The sequence below is a fragment of the Dendrobates tinctorius genome, unplaced genomic scaffold (genome assembly GCF_039654945.1).
Source record: "Dendrobates tinctorius isolate UK_male_01 unplaced genomic scaffold, ASM3965494v1 ptg000098l, whole genome shotgun sequence".
NCBI classification, from domain to species: domain Eukaryota; kingdom Metazoa; phylum Chordata; class Amphibia; order Anura; family Dendrobatidae; genus Dendrobates; species Dendrobates tinctorius.
Genome location: NW_027361766.1, coordinates 25,632,991 through 25,659,581, shown reverse-complemented (window position 1 = coordinate 25,659,581; position 26,591 = coordinate 25,632,991). Strand labels below are relative to the sequence as shown.

Below are 26,591 nucleotides of genomic sequence, written 5' to 3'. Positions count from 1 at the left end.
GAACTAATCTGACGATATCTCCCACCATGCAATCCCTGGTCCTCCCATGACCTCTCTCTCTCCTCCACACTCGTACGTTCCTCACCCAATCACCTGCAAGACTATTCCTGAGTATCCCCCATCCTCTGGAATTCTGTGCCCCAATGCTTCCAATTATCCCCTACATTTGGAACTTTCAAGTGGAACTTGAAAACCCATCACTTCAGAACAGCTTACAGCTTGCAATGACCCTGCTGTCTCCACACCAAACTAGAGCTGCCACCTCACCAACACCTGAGCTACTGAAACCACCAAACCTACTGTCTCCTTCCCAATTATCTTGTAGAATGTAAGCTCCAAGGTCAGGGTCCTCTCCACTTTGCACCTGTCTGCCACTATTAGTTTGTTCATTGTTATTTCTATTTGTGTTTTGTATGTAACCCCTTCCCATGTACAGCACCATGAAATCAATAGTGCGCTAAAAATAAATAATTAATAATATTATGAAAACATGAGAACAGTAGCAGATGCAGTAAAGTCAACCTTATCTTTGTGAATATACCGTAATGGATCAATGTTTAGTCAAGTTCATATATTCAGACATTGACTGAATTATTGATATTTCAGCTGCCTCTGAGTCGAAATTAAATAATGATGATGAGATCAAAATACATTTTATAAAGATAAAAAATGCATTGTCAGTGAATAATATTACGCTTTGATTATATCTGCACTGGATCATCTAACCAGGCGATTCTTGTAAGCAAAATGATGGAAACCTTCTCCAATACAAAGCAATGGAGTCAGTCAGGTACTGCTTGAATCCATCATTCGGTGGATCTGCACAGCATCATGGCTTTTAGTATATGACATCAAATTATCAAAATATCGCATTCTGGAAGCGAAGACCTACAAACATGAGTAAGATTTTACAATTCTACAAATCTTTTTTTTGCTTTTCCAAGTCTACATTGCCTTATAGAAGTACGTTTCATAAGAGGTTCCAATGGCGAGAAGACAAAAAAGCTCAAAAGAGAAGAGTACTGTATATTCTAAACAAACAGGTGCCTATTTCAAAGGGGCTTATGAGATGGTCAAAAAGTAATTGTTTGAATTTTGTTCCAGGAGAGCTACAGCAAATTCTGCATCATGAGTGTTTGCCTCAAAATGCATCTCCTTGAAAACAACCACATCTTGATCCCTGGCTCTGTCTCCTAGTAGTATTCACTGGCCATGAAATCCAGTACAGGTAAATGTAGGATTACATGGTGACCACTCAAATGAATGTCCAACCATGTAAAATGTGGAGGGATTGGGAGCACCAGATCAGGTGTTGCTTTTACTACTGCCCCCTTTGTAAAAGGGAGGTCCTGAGCCCCATTATTTGTGGTATGAGACAAGTAATAATCCAACTCACCTTGTCCATCCTTTTGCATTTGCTTGAACAGTGCAAATCTGAGAGGATCGTCCACCACCTGGAACTTCTGTAGAAGACCCCTGATGACTTCACTGGCTGTTGTCAAACTGCTAATATGAAGTTGTTTCACAGCATCCAGAGGCAGGTAGAAGGAAGTCTTTTTTTCTGCTGGACTCCTTGATGACATAGGTGTCATGGTGATAATGGATGGAGATTCAAGTGTGTCCATTACAGTTACCGGACGTTGAAGCTTCAAATGTACCTTGATGAATCCAGTGTAAGTGCCATCCTCTGTCTGACCGGGTGAGAAAATGCAACACGGGTTATCACTTGGCAAGCCCAAAACCAACAATACTTTTTATATAGATCATCAAGTTAAATATAATAGACAGGACGTTACCGCATGGCAGACTGGTACAGAAAAAATGAGGTACGCAAAAAGGCTCATAAAAGAAGACAGTATTATGTTACAACTGGAGCTGGACCAGAGAGAGGTCTGGGAAGAGAAGTGGCAAATGTAAGGCTATTGACATGGGAAGGGATAACCAAAAGTACATATTTCTAGTGGTCGTCCAGGCTTGAAATGAAAGTCTGGGGTCACTCTTTGTGACTGCAGACTGCTGAATCATGACAGCGTATGGTGCACATGCTATCATGATTACCCATTATTGTAGACACACACCAACTAGACAAGTCTGGCTTACAATTAAGTGACGGCCCACACTCAATATCACACTCTGTCGTGATTCGGAAGTCTGCAGTCACATACAGGGACTGTAGACTTTTGTCCCAAGCCTGGACAATCCCTTTAATGGGAAAATACTTGGTAAAACTAACATGGAAAATGACTTAAGATATTAATCAACAGTAGAATTAATTGTAGCAACCAATTTCAGACTGCTGCTTCCAAGTCAATTAAGATCATGTTTTACTTGACATAGTACAGCTTGGAAGGGTTCAGACGGAGAAGAAAGTAATATATTGAGCGCAATTTATTACCAAGAATGATGATTACCCTTACAATGGGGATAGGGGAAAATATGTGTAAGTGGGTTAAGAGCTGGCTCAGGGATAGAAAACAAAGGGTGGTTATTAATGGAGCACACTCGGACTGGGTCACGGTTAGCAGTGGGGTACCACAGGGGTCAGTATTGGGCCTGCTTCTTTTTAACATATTTATTAATGACCTTGTAGGGGGCATACAGAGTAGAATTTCAATATTTGCAGATGACACTAAACTCTGCAGGGTAATCAATACAGAGGAGGACAATTTTATATTACAGGAGGATTTATGTAAACTAGAAGCTTGGGCTGATAAATGGCAAATGAGCTTTAATGGGGATAAATGTAAGGTCATGCACTTGGGTAGAACAAACAAGATGTTTAATTATGTGCTTAATTGTAAAACACTGGGCAAAACAGTCACTGAAAAAGACCTGGGTGTATGGGTGGACGACAAACTCACATTTAGTGGCCAGTGTCAGGCAGCTGCTGCAAAGGCAAATAATATAATGGGATGCATTAAAAGAGGCATAGATGCTCATGAAGAGAACATAATTTTACCTCTATATAAGGCTAGTTTCACACTAGCGTTTATGAGCGCAGCGACGGCCTGCGCACGGCCGCCGCTAAGCCCCGCCCCCTGCCGTGCCCCCGCCGGTAGTTCCGCCCACCGGCGCATGACACTGCATGCGCCCTGCGTCCCCTATCTTTATCACAGGGGGCGCAGGCCGTGCGCAGTATGCGTTTGGTGGCGCATGCGCCTTTTTGACGGTGCACCGACGCAACCAAACTGCAGCAGGTTGCGTTTGGCGCAGGTCGGCGCACCGTCAAAAGGACGCATGCGCCGCCAAACGCATACTGCGCACGGCCTGCGCCCCCTGTGATAAAGATAGGGGACGCAGGGCGCATGCAGCGTCATGCGCCGGTGGGCGGAGCTACCTGCGGGGCGCGGCAGGGGGCGGGGCTTAGCGGCGGCCGTGCGCAGGCCGTCGCTGCGCTCATAAACGCTAGTGTGAAACTAGCCTTAGTCACTAGTGCGACCACACTTAGAATACTGTGCACAATTCTGATCTCCGGTGTATAAGAAAGACATAGCTGAACTGGAGCGGGTGCAGAGAAGAGCGACCAAGGTTATTAGAGCACTGGGGGGTCTACCATACCAAGATAGGCTATTATACTTGGGGTTACTTAGTTTGGAAAATTGAAGGCTTAGGGGTGATCTTATTACAATGTATAAATATATGTGGGGACAATACAAAGACCTTTCTAATGATCTTTTTACTCTTAGACCTGTGACGGGGACAAGGGGGCATCCTCTACGTCTGGAGGAAAGAAGGTTTAAGCATACTCACAGATGCGGATTCTTTACTGTAAGAGCAGTGAGACTATGGAACTCTCTGCCATATGATGTTGTAATGAGTGATTCCCTACTAAAATTTAAGAAGGGCCTGGATGCCTTTCTTGAAAAGTATAATATTACAGGTTATATACACTAGTTTCCTTAATATTGCGTTGATCCAGGGAGCTAGTCTGATTGCCGTATGTGGAGTCGGGAAGGAATTTTTTTTCCCTAGTGTGAAGCTTACTGTTTGCCACATGGGTTTTTTTTTGCCTTCCTCTGGATCAACATGTTAGGGCAGGTTAGGATAGGATATGGGTTGACTTAAAGTCTTCCTTCAACCTTAATAATTATGTTACTATGATCAAAATATGAGTGATCTAATCACTATGTATGAATGCATCAAAAGTGAAAACAGATCTAGTAATAATCTATTTATACCAAGGTATGGGCTGTAATAATGGGACATCCACTACTTCTATAGGACAGAAAGGTTCTATATCAGCAGACAGGGATTATTTAGTGTAAGAGCAGTGACATTATGAAACTCTCTTACACAGGAAGGCGTCATAAATCATCAATTTATTGAAGGAGGCCTGAAAAGAAATTATTCCAATTTGTAGTCAGTTGAGAATTTTTCCCCCACAAGACGAAGATCGCTTTTTCCTCATGATGGTTTCATCTCATCTTTCCTTTGAATAAAAAATTGCAAGCAAATAGACTGAATTCCATGGACATATGTCTGTTTTCAAGCATACTAATGAGGGGCATAATATTTCTGATGGTGTACGTCGTCTGTGTGGGAAGAGGAAGCATTTGAGGCTGCATCAGTATTGTGGACAGTTGGGTAGGGGGTAGAGTCTTTACGGCCCCAAGTCCAACATTTCTCGGCCATTATCGTGTCCTACAAACTACAGCTGGCATTTGTGGTTAGAAAACATTATACTAAACATCTAGAAGACAATGATTATTTTCCGACCTGTGTGGTATTGGTCCCGTCATTATCGGGAGTATGAAGGGATGTTAGTTTTTCACATTACTGCCAAATGTTTAATATTAAAAAGCTTATTCTAGCAAACATCCGATTAGTGCAGATCACATTAAACTTTGTATTCATTGGTGTCTTTAATGACCATTAATATTTTAGTGTAAAGCAACTTACCATCTTCATAATTAAGCCATTCTGAATCATCATATTAAAGGTTTCTATCCTCTGCCTTAACTCTTGGATACTGGACTTTTTTTCTTCTTTTGGTTCATCTTGAACCTGCAGGTATCAAAAAAATCATTAGTACAGAAATGGAACTGTAGCTTTAGAATGTAGAAAGCACGAGCTGTTGAGCCCAGTGATTGGCTGCAGGGGTCATGTTTTCTCTAATCATGATATCACCTCTGCAGCCTGTATTCGCTAGAATAGACATATGAAAGGTTTTCTTTAAAACTAAAATGAATGCTCTTACCATACATTAACTGATAACTATGTTTTAGGGAAGAGTCAGAAGGCCGTATAACTCTGACAGGGATACAGTCTTTAAACTAGACAATCCACTTTGGAGGACCCGGTGTCACAAGAGTGTCATGTGGCCCTGGAAGACCTGGGGTTAGACGTTCACATCAGGTAATGAATCACAGGTCTTCTTTAGAGAAGGTGTGGTTTATATCCAATATTAAATGGATTTAGTTTCCTCTGGTGCTGAAGAGGTTAACAACCCCTTCTATGCTGGTCAGAAACATGCAGCTCCATTTCAGCTACTTCTGATCTGGTCATTACCTCTTCCTATAAAAACTGGTCAGACCTTCTTATCCCTGCCAGTGAAAAATTAGTCTTCCTGTGCTGTGATCAAAAGCTGAGTGGTTGGAGTAGAGTTGAGGTAGTTGCGTTCTGTGGTTAGCTGTAGTACGTGTGTGTTTATCTCCTGGTCCCTGTTCCCATTTAGTTTATTCCTCCCTGTCCCTATCCGCCTCCCTATTGTTGGTTAGTGCTTTTGTATGTTAGAGGTTTTCTGTTATCCTGGCTTTATCTTTGTGTCTTGTTCACCTTACATTTCTGTCACATGCTTCATGGGGTGGGGAGGGGACAGATTAGGGTTTAACAGGAGCATAGTAAGGTCAGAAACTCAGGCCTCTCAACCTTCAAGAGTACTGGGACAGTGATAATTAGGGTCCCAGTTCCAGTGACAGTTTGAGGCCCACCTTCCTTACCAAGGACCGTCATAATGTGAGACCTTTGGTGTTTACCTTTTCAACCCTATACAGACATTTTGATTTTGTAGAAAATGCCTCAGGGTTACGTCGACAGTGTTGCTGCTGGCCACTGGAGTGAGTTAGAAGTGGGATGGTTAGCAAGTTAGGCTAAAACCAGAGAGACAGAACCAATGACAGTATCAACATAAATTAGATCATGTTGGTAGCTTGTGTCAAAACCAGAGAAACAAAGCAACAACAGAATCGGCAGTCAAATGAAAGGTTAAACAATCCAAAATCAAACCTACGTAACCATCCAAGGGTTATACAACAAAATAAAGGTAGAAAACAGTTATCAGGATGTCATTCAAGTATTTCACCAGTAACGAAATAAACACAATAACTAAAACTGGACATGTGACTATTGGATATTTAAATATGATCATATTTGCAGAAAATGAAATAAAACTGACTGGGTGGCAGTCTCACTGCCCAACAGAAGGCAATGGAGTGAGCATGGCTAAGTAGCGACAGGGCCCCCCAGAATGTGATGTACCAGTAATGGGCAATGCTGGGGAACGTACACACCCACCACTGACACATCATATGCTGGGTAGAACTCTCACTCTCCAAAACTGGGACATAACAAGCTGGGAAGTGAACAAACTGCCAGTGATGATCGTCTTTTCGATAACATGCCAGAGCGTTGGCACTGAACAGCGGAGGCTGCTGATGCTGGAACATGGCAAAGTGAATATGTGGCTATGGGTAAAGAAATAAAGGGATCAAACTGTGCTGATATATGAGAACTAGTAAAGACTGCAGCGTCGTGGACACACAAACCTCAGATCTAACAATTATCACTGGGGAGGACAAGCCTACAGTTACAAGCAAAATAAGAGCAGTGTAGTTAAAACAACTGAGCAAAAGCTGAATCCTCATAATAGCATTTATTTCCATATACACAAATGCACTGGGAGCTGCACATTCAAGTCCAAATGAAAACATGAACAAAATATCAATTTTTAAATTGGAAATAAAGAAAAAAGGAAAATAGACTGCTCAAAAGAATAGCAGTGTCTGCATTTTCAGTTACAAACTGGAATATATACAGTATAAATGAAAATGTGTATCCAGACTTAGCTTTTCTGTTAATTGCTGAACTGTATAACCTGTATGTCTCATAACTGCGTTACCTCTGTGTGGCATAGAGTCAACTAACAGATATTCCAGCCAGCGCTGACTGGACAACATTCCACAATTCTTTTGCATTCTTAGGTTTTGTATCAAAAACTGCATTTTTGCTGTCACTCCATAAGGATGTATTTGAGGTCTTTGTCCTGCACACATTCCAAGGGCAGTTCTTCAGCATTAGGCAACATGAACTCTTCCAGTATTTCAATATATTCAAACTAGTCCGCGGCACCTGGTATATGATATGAAAAATGGGCCCAAGTCCATAGTATGAGAACATCCCCAAACCATAATTCTTGCACCTCCATGTTTTATAGTCTTTACAGTGTACTGCGGCTTGAATTCAGTGTTTACGGGTCGTCTCACTCAGTGTCTGTGGCCTGTAGACCCAATAAGATCAATCTTGCTCTCAAATGTCCATAGAATGTTGCACCACTTCTCTTTAGGCCAGTCAATGTGTTGTTTAGCAAACTGTAACTTTTTCAACTCATGTCTTTTATTCAGCATTTGTACTGTACGAGAGTTTCTTGCAAATAGTTTGGCTTCACATAGTCATCTTCTAATGGTTGCAGGACTCGGGGTAGCTGAAGATCTTCTTTGATCTCCCTGGAGCTGATAATTAGATGCTTCTTTGCCATTCTTGTTATTCTTTGATCCATGTGCATTGTAGTATTTCTTTTCCAACCATAATTAGCGCGTTTTTAAATCATTGGAAATCTTTTTAGCTGACCATCCAATTACTTTCTGCACTTCTTTATAGGTTTTCTCTTCCTCTCCAATCAACTTCTTGATCAAACTTCTTTCTCCTTCAGCACAATGTCTGGAACGTCCCATTTTACACACTAAGCAATTGCCAAAACCAGCAGGTACAACATTTGTTGGACTCCTTCTTTAAATAAGGACCATAAGTGACACTAGTTTCTTCACAGAATGACTTCACTAATTGAACTCCTCACTGCTTTTAAAGGGAATCTGTCACCCCATTTTTGGCCTATAAGCTGTGGCCACCGCCATCAGGGGCTTATCTACAGTATTCTGTAATGCTGTAGATAAGCCCCCCGATGTAACCTGAAAGATAAGAAAAGCGATTTAGATTATACTCACCCGGGGGTCCTGTCCGATGGTTGACGCGGTCCAGGTCCAGCACCTCCCATCTTCATACGATGACGTCCTCCTCCTTACTTCTGCTGCGGCTCCTGCGCAGGCATACTATATCTGCCCTATTGAGGGCAGAGTAAAGTTCTGCAGTGCGCAGGCGCCGGACCTCTGACCTTTTCCAGCACCTGCGTACTGCACTCAACAGGGCAGATATAGTACGCCTGTGCACGAGCAGAGGGAGAAGTAAGGAGGAGGACATCATCTCTAGAAGATAGGAGGCACCAGACCCCGACTGCGACACCCATCGGACCGGACTGGACCCCAGGGTGAATATACTATAACTCGTTTTTCTTATCTTTCAGGTTACATCAGGGGCTTCTCTAATGCTGTAGATAAGCCCCTGATGGCGGTGGCCGCATCTCATAGGGCAAAAATGAGGTGACAGATTCCCTTTAATTAGAACACCCCCCTTTCATTAAATGAGTCAATTACACACAAATAGCAGCATGCCTGTCATGACTGTTGATTATTTTGGCTGTCCATTACTCGCCTACACCTAGTCATGAATTTGTCCCCATGTTGTATGATATTTAATGCCAAAAACTGTAATTAAACACATTAGTGATGTTGGCCTGCTGTTGTTTTGGACATACCTGTACATGAGAAATGCCCGATACTGGGAGCAGGGTGCATTTCATGGAGTCTTAAAGTGAATAAAGTAATGACAACTGTAGACTGAGTGCAACTAAGGGACACCATTAGCATTTGTAAAAAGAAAACATTTTGTCCTCGAAAGGGATCCATAGCCTTTAAGTGTTATCTAAATGGCCCAATACTATTTGCCTGATGTATCTCCCATCACTGGCACAGAGCAGCCACATGGGAATCAGACGTCTCTGTAGCGACACAGCCCATTAGCGGACATTTTCTATGACTTGTGCTCCATCTTTGATAAAATCTTTGGAACAAAGCGATGCTATGTTTATACTGTTCTGTAATAATCTGCATTTTGTCCAATATTTCCCACCATTAGTGGATCTTACGTACATTTTAGATATTAAAACTGCATGCACAGTGGAAATGACCTCATACTGTTTTGTAGTCTGTCGTGAATCAATTCCAATTCCAAGCGTGTTGCTGCGCTTCCTGTGAGCAGACAGGATGCTAATGAACAGCCCGAACCACAGCCCCCAACAGCCATCAAGAAAAAGGAGGCAATGCGCAAGGATAGTAAAGCCACCAACCTGAATATGATATGATGACAAGTAGATAACTAGGAAATTGTTGCTATTACTAGCTAGCTACCAGTCTATGTTTCTGCATAGAATCACACAGTTCTATACATAGTGTATGCTAAAAGAGATCGGACATTTGGGGGAAAATCTTGTACATAAATTTATTTATTTGGGGCTAAAAATCATTTGCTATTGCGTTTCATTGCAAATTTTGCACCATTTTGCTTTTATAGACTGTTTCTTTCCCTGCACATTCCACTTTGATGTAGTCTGTAGTCATAAATCAGCTAGCTGACAGCAGGTCTGAAAAAGACAGATAAAGGAGCCACAAGCTTTCCTTTCAGACTCTTAGAATGAGCTCACTGACTAATTCTCAGTTAACTCATTCTGCAGCCGGCATTAGGGCTATAGAAAGCAAACGGTGCAAGATTCGTACATCCTCCAATTCCAAAAATTATTTTTAGCTCCAAATACGTACATTTAGTTAATATAAAGACACTGCTGAGGACACTGAAACTCATCCTTGCTGCTTCCTGTAGATGATGTAAGAGTTTCTTAATGTCTGTGCCCCTCCTTGCATCAGGTTGAAGCATACACAGTCACTGATGTGCATTCTGCTTTTTCCTATGCTTTAGGCCATCTTCGAACACCACGATCAACTGCACCCACATCCCATGCACAAAACTATGGTGGGGCAGAGAGCCTATGGTTCCCTGCCCCACCATTTATAGTAAATTGCCAGAATATTATTATTGTGTAGGGCCTTAACCCCTTCATGTAGGGCCTTAACGCCATAACTTTATTTTTCTGTCAATATGGCCATGTGAGGGCTTGTTTTTTTGCGGGACGAGTTGTACTTTTGAATGACACCATTGGCTTTAACATATCAGGTACTGGACAAAGGGAAAAAAATTCTAAAGTGCGGTGAAATTGCAAAAAAAAGTGCAATCCCACACTTGTTTTGCTTTTTTGTTTTTGTTTTTTTTTTTTACTATTTTCACCAAATGCTAAAACTGATCTGCCATTATGATTCTCCAGGTGATTACAAACTCATAGACACCAAACATGTCTAGGTTCTTTTTTATCTAATTGGTGAAAAAAAAATCCAAATTTTGCTAAATAAAATAAAAATAAAAATTGTGCCTTTTTTCGTTACGCGTAGCGTTTCCATTTTTCATGATCTCGGGTTAGGTGAGGGCTTATTTTTTGCATGCCGAGCTGACATTTTTAATAATACCATTTTGGTGTAGATACGATCTTTATTGCATTTTAATTCAATGTCGCTGAGACAAAAAAATGTATTCTGGTATTTTGACTTTTTTCTCACTACGCCGTTTAGCGATCAGGTTAATCCTTTTTTATTGATAGATTGGGCTATTCTGAACGTGGCGATACCAAATATGTGTATGTTTGATTTTTTTATTGTTTTATTTTGAATGGGGCAAAAGGGGGGGGTGATTTGAACTTTTATTTTTTTAAATTTTGTTTTATATTTTTAAAAACTTTTTTTTTTTTACTTTTGGCATGCTTCAATCGGATCATCTGTATGTAGCAGAATTATTCACTTTATATGAACGCCGACCATCGGGCGGCGCTCATAACAATCTAGCAGTGATAGTATAGAGGTTTGCTGGAGACCTCTGGTTGTCATGCCAACCCATCGGCGACCCACGTTCATGTGACATGGGTGCCAATGGGCGGGATTTCCGGCGTCCTTGCCGGAAGCGCGTGTTAAATGCCGCTGTCAGAGTTTGACGGCAGCATTTAACTAGTTAACATCCGTGGGTGGATCGCGATTCCATCTATGGCTGTTAGAGGCACATATCAGCTGTTCAAAACAGCTGATATGTGCTGGAAAAGATGTGGGCTCAGTGCCGGAGCCCTCATCAAAGGGAGGGAGTCCGACATCGGCGTATTATTACTCCCGATGTCAGAAAGTTGATAAAGGGGTCATTATTATCAGTTAGGTATGAAGGATGGGTGTTTAGTGTAAAAGTGGGGTAGAGGTATGCTGTAAAATCATGGAGCCAAAAATATCTGTGTATTGAATACTGCAGATACAAGGACAAAGGCTGTGCTGAAATGTGCATTAAGAATATGTTTTCTGCATTTTTCTCCAATGTATGAGTAAAAATCAGCTTAACCGCAAGAGAAATTGACAGGTTGCAAATTTCAAAAACACACCGCAGCTAAATTTATTCCGTGTAAAAATTAAAGCCCAGTGGGCACGAGATTTCAATAAATCCCATCAACTTTAATAGAACTATACGCTGTTTTTTGGTGCAGTGAAAATACACAGCGTAAATAACTCTATCATGGGAACTTAAGCTAAGGCCAGGTTCAGATTGCATTATGGCAGTCCGTTTAACGGATTGCGTTACAAAACGGCATTAACGCGATGTAACGCATCCGTTAACGCACCCATAGACTGCCATAACGTAGCGCATCGCTAACGCATGTCGTAATCAGCATGCATTACCGATGTGCCGACATGCTGTGACGGACCCTCGGACGCGGTCTGCAGATTTCGAGGGTCCGTCACTGCTAGCGCAGATGGAGCATCTGCACTAGCACAATCACATAACGTGATCAAAAAAAGGAGTAGAGTTAGGGCAGTCCGTCTAACGCATGCGTTGAACGGACTGCTCTCACACAATATGAACTTAGCCTAACTCCTCCAGCACTTTATCATATATGCTGCAGCACTTTATAGGGCACTGATGCTGTGAATTGGGAGTTGCGATTGGACATTCTTCATATTTTGTTGTTTCCTGAGACATTTGTACATCTGACTATATAATGTAAACTTTTTGGCCCAATGTACATCTTTACAGCCTCTCCCTGTCCTTGCTGATGGCACCATTTTTTTTACATTGTGGCAGTCTAAAGATTTACTTATTTCGGAAATTTTATAACAAATATATATATGTCTATAAATATATATATACAGTTGTGGCCAAAAGTATTGACACCCCTGAATTCTGTCAGATAATACTCAGTTTCTTCCTGAAAATGATTGCAAACACAAATTCTTTGGTATTATTATCTTCATTTAATTTGTCTTAAATGAAAAAAACACAAAAGAGAATGAAGCAAAAAGCAAAACCTTGATCATTTCACACAAAACTCCAAAAATGGGCCAGACAAAAGTATTGGCACCCTCAGCCTAATACTTGGTTGCACAACCTTTAGCCAAAATAGCTGTGACCAACCGCTTCCGGTAACCATCAATGAGTTTCCTACAATGGTCTGCTAGAATTTTAGACCATTCTTCTTTGGCAAACTGCTCCAGGTCCCTGATATTTGAAGGGTGCCTTCTCCAAACTGCCATTTTTAGATCTCTCCACAGGTGTTCTATGGGATTCAGGTCTGGACTAATTGCTGGCCACCCTAGAAGTCTACAGTGCTTTCTCTCAAACCATTTTCTAGTGCTTTTTGAAGTGTGTTTTGGGTCATTGTCCTGCTGGAAGACCCATGACCTCTGAGGGAGACCCAGCTTTCTCACACTGCGCCCTACATTATGCTCAAAATTTGTTGGTAGTCTTCTGACTTCATAATGCCATGCACACGGTCAAGCAGTCCAGTGCCAGAGGCAGCAAAGCAACCCCAAAACATCAGGGAACCTCCGCCATGTTTGACTGTAGGGACCGTGTTCTTTTCTTTGAATGCCTCTTTTTTTCTCCTGTAAACTCTATGTTGATGCCTTTGCCCAAAAAGCTCTACTTTTGTCTCATCTGACCAGAGAACATTCTTCCAAAACGTTTTAGGCTTTTTCAGGTAAGTTTTGGCAAACTCCAGCCTGGCTTTTTTATGTCTCGGGGTAAGAAGTGGGTCTTCCTGGGTCTCCTACCATACAGTCCCTTTTCATTCAGACGCCGACGGATAGTACGGGTTGACACTGTTGTACCCTTGGACTGCAGGGCAGCTTGAACTTGTTTGGATGGTAGTCGAGGTTCTTTATCCAACATCCGCACAATCTTGCGTTGAAATCTCTTGTCAATTTTTCTTTTCCGTCCACATCTAGGAAGGTTAGCCACAGTGCCATGGGCTTTAAACTTCTTGATGACACTGCGCACGGTAGACACAGGAACATTCAGGTCTTTGGAGATGGACTTGTAGCCTTGAGATTGCTCATACTTCCTCACAATTTGGTTTCTCAAGTCCTCAGACAGTTCTTTGGTCTTCTTTCCTTTCTCCATGCTCAATGTGGTACACACAAGGACACAGGACAGAGGTTGAGTCAACTTTAATCCATGTCAACTGGCTGCAAGTGTGATTTAGTTATTGCCAACACCTGTTAGGTGCCACAGGTAAGTTACAGGTGCTGTTAATTACACAAATTAGAGAAGCATCACATGATTTTTCGAACAGTGCCAATACTTTTGTCCACCCTCTTTTTTATGTTTGATGTGGAATTATATCCAATTTGGCTTTAGGACAATTCTTTGTGTGGTTTTTCATTTAAGACAAATTAAATGAAGATAATAATACCAAAGAATTTGTGTTTGCAATCATTTTCAGGAAGAGACTGAGTATTATCTGACAGAATTGCAGGGGTGTCAATACTTTTGGCCACAACTCTCTCTCTCTCTCTCTCTCTCTATATATATATATATATATATATATATACACACACAGCTCAAAAAAATAAAGGGAAAACTTAAACAACAGAATATAACTCCAAGTAAATCAAACTTCTGTGAAATCAAACTGTCCACTTAGGAAGCAACACTGATTGACAACAGATGGAAATTATTGGCAATTATCAAGACACCGTCAATAAAGGAGTGGTTCTGCAGGTGGGGACCACAGACCACATCTGAGTACCTGTAGGGAAGGTGACCTGACGGACGGACGGACTAGTCAGAGTGAAGAAGGAAAGGTTTGCACAGTGTAGGTAGGTGTACAGTGGGGAAACAGCTAGGAAAGTGTAGTGGACGTGCAGTACCTCGGGTTGACCATTAGATGGCAGGGAGGAGTGTGAGCAAAGGACTTGACATCAGCTTAGGGCTTTAGAAACCGTTGGTCATGGGGGGCGGAGTGACAGTTTCAAGGAACCGTTTTAGCTATAAATACTGAGGGAGGGTTCCAGAAAGTTCCAGTCCCCAGGGAGAGCTCCAGTGACAGGAGGACTGCTACAGTCTGTGCGCTGTGAGGTGAATCCAGACCAGGGGGACTGAGGAGAGAGAACAACGGGGGGGGTGGTCCTGACAGGTACACCGCAACAGAGACGAGTTAAAAGGGAATAGGCACACCATGTAGAGTACGACGTCTGACCAGTGAACGGACTGTTGGTGATTTGGCTTAGGGCAGCCACAGTGTCGGAAGCTGTAACTACGTCAGGAAAGGAGAAAGGATAGGACGTATATATACGTCCCCGGCGAGAAACACGGTGTGTGAAGCGGCTCTGGATATAGAGGGCCATGAGTGAGGTACTGTGCTGTGTCGTGAAGCGGCTCTGGATGCGGAGGGCCGAGAGAGAGCGATTTGACAATGTGTTGCGAGGGCCGTCAGACGGACGGCGCGCAGAAATAAACTGGGACCTGTTGTACCCAGTACCTGCCTCCATCTTGTCTCTGTCTCGTCTCTGCGCGGTAAGAAGAGGGACCACCCCCCCAGCTCGCCCCCACCACCCCTACATACCAATGCTTTCTGTCTGATGTTTTGGTCACTTTTGAATGTTGGTTGTGCTTTCACACTCGTGGTAGCATGAGATGGACTCTACAACCCACACAAGTGACTCAGGTAGTGCAGCTCATCCAGGATGACACATTAATGCGAGCTGTGGCAAGAAGGTTTTCTGTGTCTGTCAGCGTAGTGTCCAGAGGCTGGAGGCGCCACCAGGAGACAGGCCATTACACCAGGAGATGTGGAGGGGGCCGTAGGAGGGTAACAACTCAGCAGCAGGACTGCTACCTCAGCCTTTGTGCAAGGAGGAACAGGAGGTGTACTGCCAGAGCCCTGCAAAATGACCTCCACCAGGCCACAAATGTGCATGTGTCTGCACAAACGGTTAGAAACCGACTCCATTAACATTTCAGCAGGCGTGGGAGAGAGACTTGGGGATAAGCTTGTCTCCTGAGGAATGGGAAAGGGGGTTTCTCTTCACTCATAAACTTGCTAGTGGTGGGATTGCACAAGAGAAGAACTATAAAATACTTATGAGATGGTATCATTACCCTTCTAAACTACATGCAATATATCCAGCAGTTTCAGGGGTTTGTTGGAGATGCAAGAGGGAGATGGGCTCTATGATTCACATTTGGTGGGAATGCTCTAAGATCAAGCCATTCTGGGAGAAGGTTTTCGACAATTATCAACGAATCACGGGAAACCGTGTAGCAAGGTCCCCTCAAATAGCTCTTCTGTCAGTTTTACCTTCTTCAATAGGGATTCAGAAGAGAGATATTCTTCGGTTTTGTCTAACAGCAGCACGAATGGTAATCCCGCCGTTTTGGAAACTTACAAATCCCCCTGACATATTAGACTGGTATAAGGAAATGGTCAATCTGTGTAGAATGGAGGAGCTGTCTGCAGACTGCAATGGTACAAACGATAAATTTGTTCCGCTGAATTTTTCAGTTACATAGGAATTTGCACATTAATATATACATGATTTTAAGGACTGCTTTATCCATAACCTTTTTTTTTTTTTTCCTTTTTCCCCCTCTTCCCTTGTCTTTCTTTCCTGCTTTTTTTTACCCTATGTCTGTCCTCTGCATAATATAGAGGATTCTTCCTCTCTTGAATACCTTGTCGGCGTTCGCCATATGGCTACTGTTATTGTCTACCATGGTATGTTTGATTTACTGATAGATGGTTGTATTCTCATTTTTGAATACTAGACAGTTTCTATGATTCTATATATTATCTGTTTACATATAATATATTCTTTGTTTGTAAAATGCTCAATAAAATAGATTGAACACAGAAACCGACTCCATGAGGATGGTCTGAGGGCCCGACGTCCACAAATGGGGGTTGTGCTTGGCACTGATGTGCCATCCTGGATGAACTGTACTACCTGAGCCACTTGTGTGGGTTGTAGAGTCCGTCTCATGCTACCACAAGTGAGAAAGCACAACCAACATTCAATCCAGTATTTATGCTGGGTGAAATAAGTCTTGAACAAGTCACCAATTTTCTAAGTGAATATATTTCTAAAGATGCTATTGACATGAAATTCTCACTAGATGTTGGTAACAACCCATACAATCAACACAGTCAAAGAAATCAAACCATAGATGTCCATAAATTATGTTGTGTGTAGTAATGAGAAATGATTAAGTTGAAAAAGTATTGAGCACATGAAGAAAGTGAGGTGTTAAAAGCCATGGCACCAGCCAAAATCTGGGCGGTACGTATCGCAGAGGTGGTTGTCATCTGTGGTGTAATCCTGGAGTATTGCTCTAGTGCACATAGTACTAAGAGGCTTGTTTTGTGCATCTGGGCCAGGTTTTACAGGCATCCTGAGATGGCTGGGTCCGACTGTCCACATAACCCACCCTTGGGTGTGGTTCACAAGTTAAAATGAAGTATGTTGCTTGCCACATGGTCTGTGTGTGTGGAGGTAAGAAGGCCTCCTGTGTGTTATCTCCAGACTGAGCTGGTATACTGGATGCATTCAGAAGCCTGCGCTTCCCATTTCTCTCCCTATAATCCCCTCTTGTTTTATACTAAAGAGACAGTGCAAGAACTGTTTATTTTGTTTTGCCTGCACTGAAATTCTGTTTATTTTTCCTTTACTGGTGGTTGGTTTATGAAGCACCAATAAACCAGCCTGGACATTTAAATGGAAACACTTCCTGTGTTGCCTCACTAAGCACCCAAGTGTGTAGCAATCCCACAATATATATAAATATATAATATACTTTTTATTTATTATATTATATTTATGGACCAACTCCATGAGGATGGTCTGAGTGCCCGATGTCCACAGATGGGGGTTGTACTCACAGCCTAACACCGTGCAGGACGCTTGGCATTTGCAACAGAGCACCAGGATTGGCAAATTTGCCACTGTCACCCTGTGCTCTTCACAGATGAAAGTAGGTTCACACTGAGCACATGTGACAGACATGACAGAGTCTGGAGACGCCGTGTAGAGCGATCTGCTGCCTGCAACATCTTTCAGCATGACCGGTTTGGCAGTGGGTCAGTAATGGTGTGGGGTCGCATTTCTTTGGAGGGTCGCACCTTGAGAAAGAGACGAAACGCGCATCAGTGGCGGTGCTGCACGTTTCCTGACTTTATCTATGATGGGTAAGCACTATTGCATTGGGTAATGGGGTTCATTCTTAGGATGCGCACCTGGTTGTTATCCCCATGAATTATTGAATCCCAATCATTGTGCCCATGAAGCACTTAGCACTTTATTATTGAGTTTGTCAGGACATTGGCAGTGTAAAATTACCTGATCTTCATTGTATCTTTATGTCAGTACTATTTTTGAATTAACTATATGGCTAATAAATTTTACCTTTTATGATAATTTTGGACATGAACTCCCCTTTTTTCTGATGTTTGATATTCTCATTCTATCCTATTGTGTCTGCTATAAAGAGAGATGCTGGCAGATAGGAGGTCAGAGTCCGAAGTTTCTAATATTGGTCTTCTTTCACCACATTTAAGTCAATGGTTGTGTTGTAGACACGTCTGAATCACATTTTGTTGGATTCAGATAGAAACTGTACGGCAGAGCAGGAAGACACAATCTCACTGCACTGCCGCCACTGACGGAAGGCCACGTGGCCGCTATGGGGCCCATGAGCCATGGGGGTCCCATGCAAGCATTGGCCCGCCCGTCATTACAAATTCTACTGTATCGAAACCCAGGATGCCGATACAGTTGAAAGTAATGATGAGAGAGGGAGTGTCAGCTGACGCTTCCTCCACCATCATTCCTCCTCGGTGTCTGACGTCCCTATGCAGCTGGCATGATAACGTCACTACATGGTGCATGCTGCTCTGAGATGTGCGGTACTTCAGAAGGATGCTCGCTGTAGAGACCGGAGCAGCAATGGAACAAGGAGGAGAGGTGAGGTTTTTTTCGTTTTCTTTTAATCAACGAGAACATTGTGGTGGCCAAAATACTGTATGGAGGACTATAGGGGTGCATTATATTGTATGAAGGACTGCACAGAGTGCATTATACTGTATGGAGGACTATGAGGAGTGCATTATACTATATGGAGGACTGTGGGGTATATATTATACTATATGGAGGACTATGGGGAGTGTCTTATCCTATATAAAGGACTATGCCGAGTGCACTATACTATATGGAGGACTATGGGAGTGCAGAATACTATATTGAGGACTATGGGGAGTGCAGTATATTATATGGAGGACTATGGGTTGCATTATACTATATGGAAAGCTATGTAAGTGCTGTTATAATATGTGGAGGGATATATGGGAGCCTATATACTGTATGCAAGCAATTATACAGTGTGAAGGTTTGTGTGGGGTCCATCATTCTGTGTGGAAGACTGTGTGGGGCCATTATACTGTATGTAGGCTTATTATACTGCATAAAGAGCTGTGTTGCGGTCACAGTTTGGGGACCAAACTGTGTTGGGGTCATCATACTTTACTGTGGGAGTTGAGGGGTAGGGTACAGTAGGGTCATCATAGTGTATGTGTGTGTTACTGTGGAGGAATTCACTGTTGGGGTATCTTACAAGTTTTGTGGGGAACTTTTGCTAACATCATAGTTTATGAGTGCAATGAAAGGGGAATCTAGGGCTCCAATAGGAGGAAACTTAAAGAGCACATAGTAGGTGCGGTAATAGGATCACCTACGGCAGCAGCTCAGCATTGGGGTAACAGCAGGAAGAGGAGCTGGTGCAGATTGGAAATAAAAAGGAATGGTGCTGGAAATGTGAGAAGTGAGATGTGTCTTTATTTTAATCTCTGCAGCAGAGTCCTGGCTGGAAGAAGGTGTCATGTCGGTCTGGGCCAAATGGAAAAGATGGGAAAAGTGGATGACTCCACCAGAAGAACATCAGCTGTAAGTCGCTATCTGTAACTGTACTGTGATCTCTTACATGTTTTGCAGTATTGGTATCTACCACTATATGGTCACCATATGGCAGTAATATCAGTGTTGGTCCTTTTTTTTAGTAACAGCTCTGTCATCTGCTGATCTTCTCCTACATCCACTACTAGGCTAAGTTCATATAACAAAGTGGCCCAGGGTGGTGGTCCTTGCCGAGTCAACTAAGCCACAGTCAGTGTACATCCTGGCACCTTGCACAGAAATAGGCAGGACAGACGCAATCCAGATACAGCTGCAGTCCAACAGGGAAACGATTTAATAAAACGGATGAATAAAGTGCAACAATAACTTCCTGCTCTCTCCCTAACGACGTCCACGGCCGTACCCACAGCACCCACAGAGGCCGAAAGAGAAGGTAGTGCATACGCCGGAATCTGGACGCTTGAAGTCCCTTCGGTGGGGTACTCACATTGTCTTAGTGCCCGTTGTGCTACCCAAAGGTCCAGGGCAGCATCCTTTCCCTTCTTGGGGTCTGGCAAAGCTCCCAGCCTCAGCTGAACATCTCAGGTGACCAAGCCAAGATGGTAAACCTGGGAAATCACAAATCTAAATGGGTTTCATATACTGCTGTATTCACTTTTTTCATTAAAAGTGTGCAAAACCTGATGCCAATGTGGCGCTCCTGAGGATTCAGTTGCCACAGAGGTACTGCACCTCCTCCTGAGGTGTGGTACCCCACCATCCAGGTGAGTTGGAGGCTCCTAACCACGCTCCAACACTCGCATCCCACACAACATGGTAATTCAGCAAAGCCACATTGCGGCTCCCTGCTTGGAGTGTAGCAGAGCACCTTTGGTGGCTCCCTCCTTGGAACATGAAACGTGCTGGGAGGCGGGTGGAGTTGAGAATACCTAAAGAGCGGGAAGGTTTAGTCAGTCAGTCAGTGAGTGAGTCAGAGAGAGTCACTCGGAGAGGAGTGAGGATCCCTGGAAGAGGGATGGAGGAAGGAGTGCTGCAGCTGCCTCAGTGATCTGAGCCAGCTGGCACAGGAAAGGAAAGAAGGAGAAAGACATTGGACTGAAACCTGATCTTCTATGAGAGAGAGGGATTAGTACGGAATGAAGGAGTAAAAGGGACCAGAGAGGACGTGGGTTAGAGGAGAACCCTGCCTAGAAGTTCTAAGCGCAAGGCCAGGGCCCAGTCCCCGAGGTTGTATAGATACTGAAGGTCCTGCAGCAGACACCGGTGGAGTAGTGGGCTGTAAATGCACTACGCCCATCTAAGACTTGGGGGCACAACAGCAACGTGAATAGTGAGCCAGGACTCAGGAGAGAGGAGTCCCCGAAGCAGGCTACAGCTGTCTGCTGTACAAGTAGAGTTCTTGGGAACATCTGTCAGGAGGCACTCCAGTGTAACTCAGTACTAGTGGAAGTACTTCACACTATAAGAGGAGACGCTCAGAAAGGCACATGTTGGCGGAGTGTTGGAAGGGAGCATTCCATCTGATCTGGAGGTTGACTGAGTCCCTGACCCGGAGGACACAGCACGGAGGCAGGCATCTGTGTGTGCTACAGACTGTGAGTAAAGCTTTGGAACTGCAAGCCCTAGTGTCCTCCAATTATTCCTGCGCCAACACACCCTGTACCACTACATCTGGGTATCAGCTTCTACACCGCCTGCACCTCTCCTCTGCCCCTACATCTACACTGCCCTGGGGCTACAGCTCCACCTGTGGGGAGCTTCACCATCTTGGCTGCAACACACCACCAGCCCCAGAGGATCTGCATGCAGCGTCGGCCCAACATCCCACTTGCCGAACACCACAGGTGGCGTCACGAACTATTCCATTAACTACAAACCACTATTCAACACCCCTGATTACTTGGGCGCCCAGGGCCACGGACTGGGTCACCGCTGCTGTGACACATCCCCCTGACACCGGCCCGGTACCGAGTACCCAAGGGCCCTGGGAGGGCGACCCACCTGCGTTTTTGCAGCATTTTGTCAGCGTTTTTTCCATCACAAATTGCTTTCAATGGGTGAGGAACACTGAAAAAATACTGAAAGGAGTGACATACTCTATGTCCAAAAAAAACATGCCAAGCCTAAAATACTGATAACACATAAACCCATGTGTTGCATGAAATTACTGAAATCTCATAGGCTTCGCTGGTAATGGAAAATGCAGCGGAAAATTATCATAAAAACGCATTTAAAAAACGCCGCAAAACGCGTAGTCTGAACTTAGCCTTAGGGTGTGCCACCATAGTTTTAATCAGGGTTACTTAGATAGAGACCCACTAAGAAGTTTTGCCCCCATGGACCAAACCCCTACCTACGCCTCTGCGCCTCCCTTTACCTGGACATTGACCTCTGCCGATGTTATACCTAGAAAAGTCTGTAATAGAAGCCAAGGAACAGATTCCTTGTTATTTATGTTTGGCTACTATAAAGCATATTTTAAGGTCACGTTCACACTTTTTAGTATTTGGTCAGTATTTTACATCAGTATTTGTAAGCCTAAACCAGGAGTGGGACAATCAGAGGAAAAGTATAATAAATACAAAAGTGGTGACGTGTTTCTATCACTCACTCCTGGTTTAGACTTACAAATACTGAGGTAACATACTGATTAGTGATGAGTGAACGTGCTGGGATAAGGTGTTACGCGAGCATGCACGTGTGCTAACCGAGTGTCTTCAGCATACTTGAAAAATATGTCCGAGTCCTCGCAGCTGCTTATCTCGCGGCTGTTCGACAGCCACAACACATGTAAGGATTGCCCGTTTGTTAGGCAATTGTGCCCGATCCATGATTTCAGCCATGTATGTTTGACGGACCGTGTCGCATGAGAGATTAATATCTGCTGTCAGGTTCCCTTTAAATATTATTGTCTGTTCTGCTTTAATACTTCCTTCTTATTAAAAAGAATCCCCAGAAAATAAGGTGTCACATCTGAAATCCTTAGTAATCAGCTGAGAAGCCTGGCAGCAGGTATTTTGATCCCCTGCAGCGCCTCCGAAGGAAAAATCAAGTATTACACATTTATCATCTAAGTCCATACTGTCAGTGAAAATTTAGTCGGCTACGCACAGAGAAAAAGGGGCTCATAGAAAAATTGTGAATGGATCATTCAGCTGATGCTTATGGGCTTTCCCTTTGCCCCTTTTAACTTTTCAGGCCTAGAAAGGTAAATTTCCTGCTGGACAGACACAGTAGAAATAAAGATAATGATGGTCAGAACAGCATACTCATTGTAGTCCTAGTAGATTTACCTGCAGATTTGGGCTAAGTTCACATATTGTGTTTTTGTAGTGTTTTTATTTGTTGCTTTTTTATGCTTTTTAAAGTACCAGGTATGAAATTGCAGAACTCTCATACACAATTTTTTTCTTTTTCCTGACTGAATCGGAAAAAGTCTGCATTTTTGAAAACTGCAGCATGTCACTTCTTTCAGCGTTTTTGCAGCATTTTCTCACTGTAGAAAGCAATGAGAAAATGCAAAAATGCTCCAAAAATGTAACCGTGCGTTTTAGCTGTTTTTTTTGTTGTTTGTTGATTAAAATTAACTTTATTAAAATGTACTATAGACAAATGAGAAATATAATCTGCACCAAAAAAGCAGCAAAAGCACATCAAAACTTGTTTTTTGTAAGCAGCTTCTTTACTACTAAGAGAGTAGATTTTACCTGCAGAAAAAAAAATGCAGCAAAAACACAATGTGTGAACATAGCCTTATCTAGCTTTGTGCAGACTGACTTAGCATTTATCCATTCTAAGTAGGTGTTCTGGTATAAAAAGTTATCTAATTAATCAAAATTGTGATAGGGGAGATGTATTAAAACTAAAGGAAAAGAGAAGATAGTTAAAGTAGCCAATCGGAGCGCCTGAGAAATAAGAGCTGAAATCTTATTGGTTGTTATAGGTTTTCAGAAAACTATATGTCTTGCTATAAATTAGTCCTAAACACTACATGTGTACTGGGTGCAAGTGATATCATCCGTCATTTCGTAGGTGTGATGTGCCTCGCTCTGAAATATCGTCATCATTATTAGGATATACATGTCACAATGTTACCGATGATTGTCGTAACACATTTTAAAGAATCTCATTATTTTGCAAAAACTATTTAAATAATTTTAAAGAAAGGGCCACAGATATCAGTGTGGCTAAGAGGGCATTTTACTAATCATATCGTACAATGAGCCGTAATTAGTGGGTGCAGGGGTTCCAGTCTCAGCCGGCCTCTGGAGGCCCATGTGAGATGATCAATACTATTAAAGACCCTTGATCGTTGGGGTTCAGTTGGAAGTTTTGCATTGGGGCACATCAGGTTGAAGTTTCGCCACGGTGTACAATATATTGCTAAGTGGGCCTTACACAACAAACTTCCTTCTGTAGAAATGACATGGATCCAAGTGCCAGGGTCCACTCTCACCCTTTTCTACTGGACGGGCATAAATGACATACACAACAGCCACAAACAAGAGCAGCTCCCATTCTACACAAGGCACAAGGGCAGACATCACACTCACACCATCATGTATCATCCATTACCTTCACAGTCTTCCTTGATAGGTTCTCTCTAGCAGTAAAGAAATAGTCTTCGATGTCCTCCTCCAGGCTGCAGTACCCACTGCTCATACTTCCACTGACTGTCATTGGCACCTCAGAAGAACCAGCTATAGGGGGTCTGCAGATGTTGTGTTCACCATATCCCCCTTGTGAATAGTATTTGAGGCTTTTGCCCCTGGCACCCACAATAGAGCGGTGAGGCTAGCACAGGTATCACTCTGCTCTGGCCATTCTTGTGGTACCCACACGGCTGGCTGACACTGCAGTTGCTGCTAGGCTATCAGCCGGTAGAGACACAGCTCTGTAGTCCTCAGCCTCCCCTTCCTCTCCCCTCCCTCCTCCTCTAATGCAGTTTTTATTTCTGCTAAACCACTTCCCTTACGTCGCTCCTATCTGCTGCGATTTCTAGGTGCTCTGATAGAAGGTATATGGTGATGCGGCCTCATGGCCTGATGAAGGCTCCCGTGTGTGACGTTACCAGAATCTACAATCCTCTCAAGCAAAATTTTTTCTTATCAGGGGGATTTAACGTACAAATCCAGCATCTGTTTTTCAGTTTACTCAGGAATTCCCTTAAACTTTCACAGGGGATTTTGTATATACGTAATTAAAGAATTTTTCAGCGGTGTACACCATGCATCGCAGGTTTTCGACATCTGTAATAAAAATGCTATTGTATCCTTATGCAAAAATAGAGAATGGTTTGCATAACAGGTTCTTTAAAATTTCATGTTGGGGTTCAACATTACGGAGTGGCACAAAGGTAGGTATACAGTTGAATCAATGGAATTCCACGAGATTTTCTGGGTGTACATATATATGTATATATACACATACATACAAATGCACACATACATACACTTACACAATAAAAGTAGTTTCTCACAAACTTTTGAATTTTTTGAGGTAGGAATAAGGTGTTTTCAGAGGAAGCCGCAGACAATGGTCAAAAATTAAAAGAGGCCTTGGAAGCATTTACAGACATTGATGCAGACTGGATTGTATGTTGTACTGTATGGCACCGTGTACAGGACAGGTTTCGAGCAATGTTGATGGAAGACATTGCCAGCATTTAAAGAAATAAACAGTATAAAAAAAATGTAACTGTAATCAACAAATGTAATAAAATGCAATCGGCCTTCTTTTGTTGTGTGCCAGTGTGTTATCTCGCTCATATATTCAGTGGTGATCAACTTCATTCATTCGCCTTTTGGGCCACTCTGTATTTAGAGAGTAATTATTTCAAGAGGATCCATCATTTCCCCAGCCATGTCTCATTGCTTTCGGTAAATACTTGTATTCCCCATAAAAGAACAATTTGTGAGAATCTTGTCATATAACGTGAATGCTACTGTCAGCAGTGATTGGACAATGTCAGTGAATATATGGACAAACTGGGACCAGCCAATTATCAATTTTTACAGAATATCCAGTAGGTCTTGCACATGGAAGAGAACGAAGAAGAGCTGATCCGGAATTAGTTCATGGAGGTCATGGGAAAGACAAATATTTAGATGAATTGACATGTCAGGGGAGAATAGAGGATCTCTTAAGCAGCTACTTACTAGATCAGTCAACCACTTCCTTATAATGCTCGTAATGGGAAGTGGCAGCCTGAAGCCTTAAAGGGAACCTGTCACCGTGAAAATGCAGTCCAATCTGCTCGGCACCATGTTTAGGGCAGGAGGAGCTGAGTATTTTAATATGTAGGTTGTGAGAAAAGATTCAGGACAACTGCTCATTCACATGATAGTTTTTCTCATACATGTTTTTCACAGATATAATTGATACCTATTATAGACTATGGAATTGTTCACATGGCCACGTATTTTTGCACCCCAAATCATGGAAACATGTTCGATTTTGATCCAAGTGTCGGCTCAAACTTGCCAATGCAAGTCTATGGGTCCGTGAAAAAACAGGACATTACTCAGAAGCCATCAGTGGCTCTTTTTTTTTGCATGGACTGTTTGATATGAAAAGCTTAAATAATTTCTATCTGTTCATTTTTTCATCAAAGAAAAGCTGATGAAACTTTGATGGTAAAAATGGACACAATGACCAAATTCTGAGAACACTGATAAGAAATACTGATGGAACTTGGCTGGGTTTTTGTGTATGAGAAAGATCACTGATGTCTGAATGAACCCTAACCTGTGTTTTCATTATTTAGACCTCTGCTCTTTATGGGATTTTCGGTCCAGGGGGTGATTCTATCAATGCACAGGTAAACAAGAAAGTTGTCAATCACTGATAAGATCACCCAGTTGGACCAAAAATCCCCCAAAAAGCAGAGGTTTTAATCATTAAAACTCAGGTTACACTGAATTTTTACTCACAAAACTAAATAAATTTGGTCACCTCGCTCTATTTTATAATGTGGTGCCTGTAGATTGGTTTCCATTTTCATGGTGACAGGTTCCCTCTAAAGGGACTCTGTCAACACAGAATTACTTTTTTTAAACCTAGTACAGGCTTCATGGTGGGGGCGAAATATTTAAATACACTTTCCTGCCTGCTTGTTTTCCATCTATCTCCGCTCTTCTCTAGATCTCTGAAGCCAGAGCT

The 26,591-nt window shown here is 42.7% G+C and overlaps 1 protein-coding gene across 3 annotated transcripts in view; it reads right to left on the bottom strand.

Annotated features, from left to right (window-relative positions):
- The window catches only part of RASSF5 (Ras association domain family member 5), a 151,688-nt gene that overhangs the window by 32,503 nt on the left and 92,594 nt on the right, over positions 1–26,591 (bottom strand). For 2 of the 3 annotated variants that reach the window (XM_073587256.1, XM_073587258.1), the window contains 2 exons: positions 4,900–5,004; positions 1,397–1,691 (listed from right to left, as the gene is read on the bottom strand). In XM_073587256.1, the coding sequence (XP_073443357.1) occupies positions 1,397–1,691; positions 4,900–5,004 (400 nt within the window). Of the gene's footprint in view, positions 1–1,396; positions 1,692–4,899; positions 5,005–24,005; positions 24,347–26,591 lie in introns of those variants that run through there. The other variant, XM_073587257.1, reaches the window with a different exon arrangement.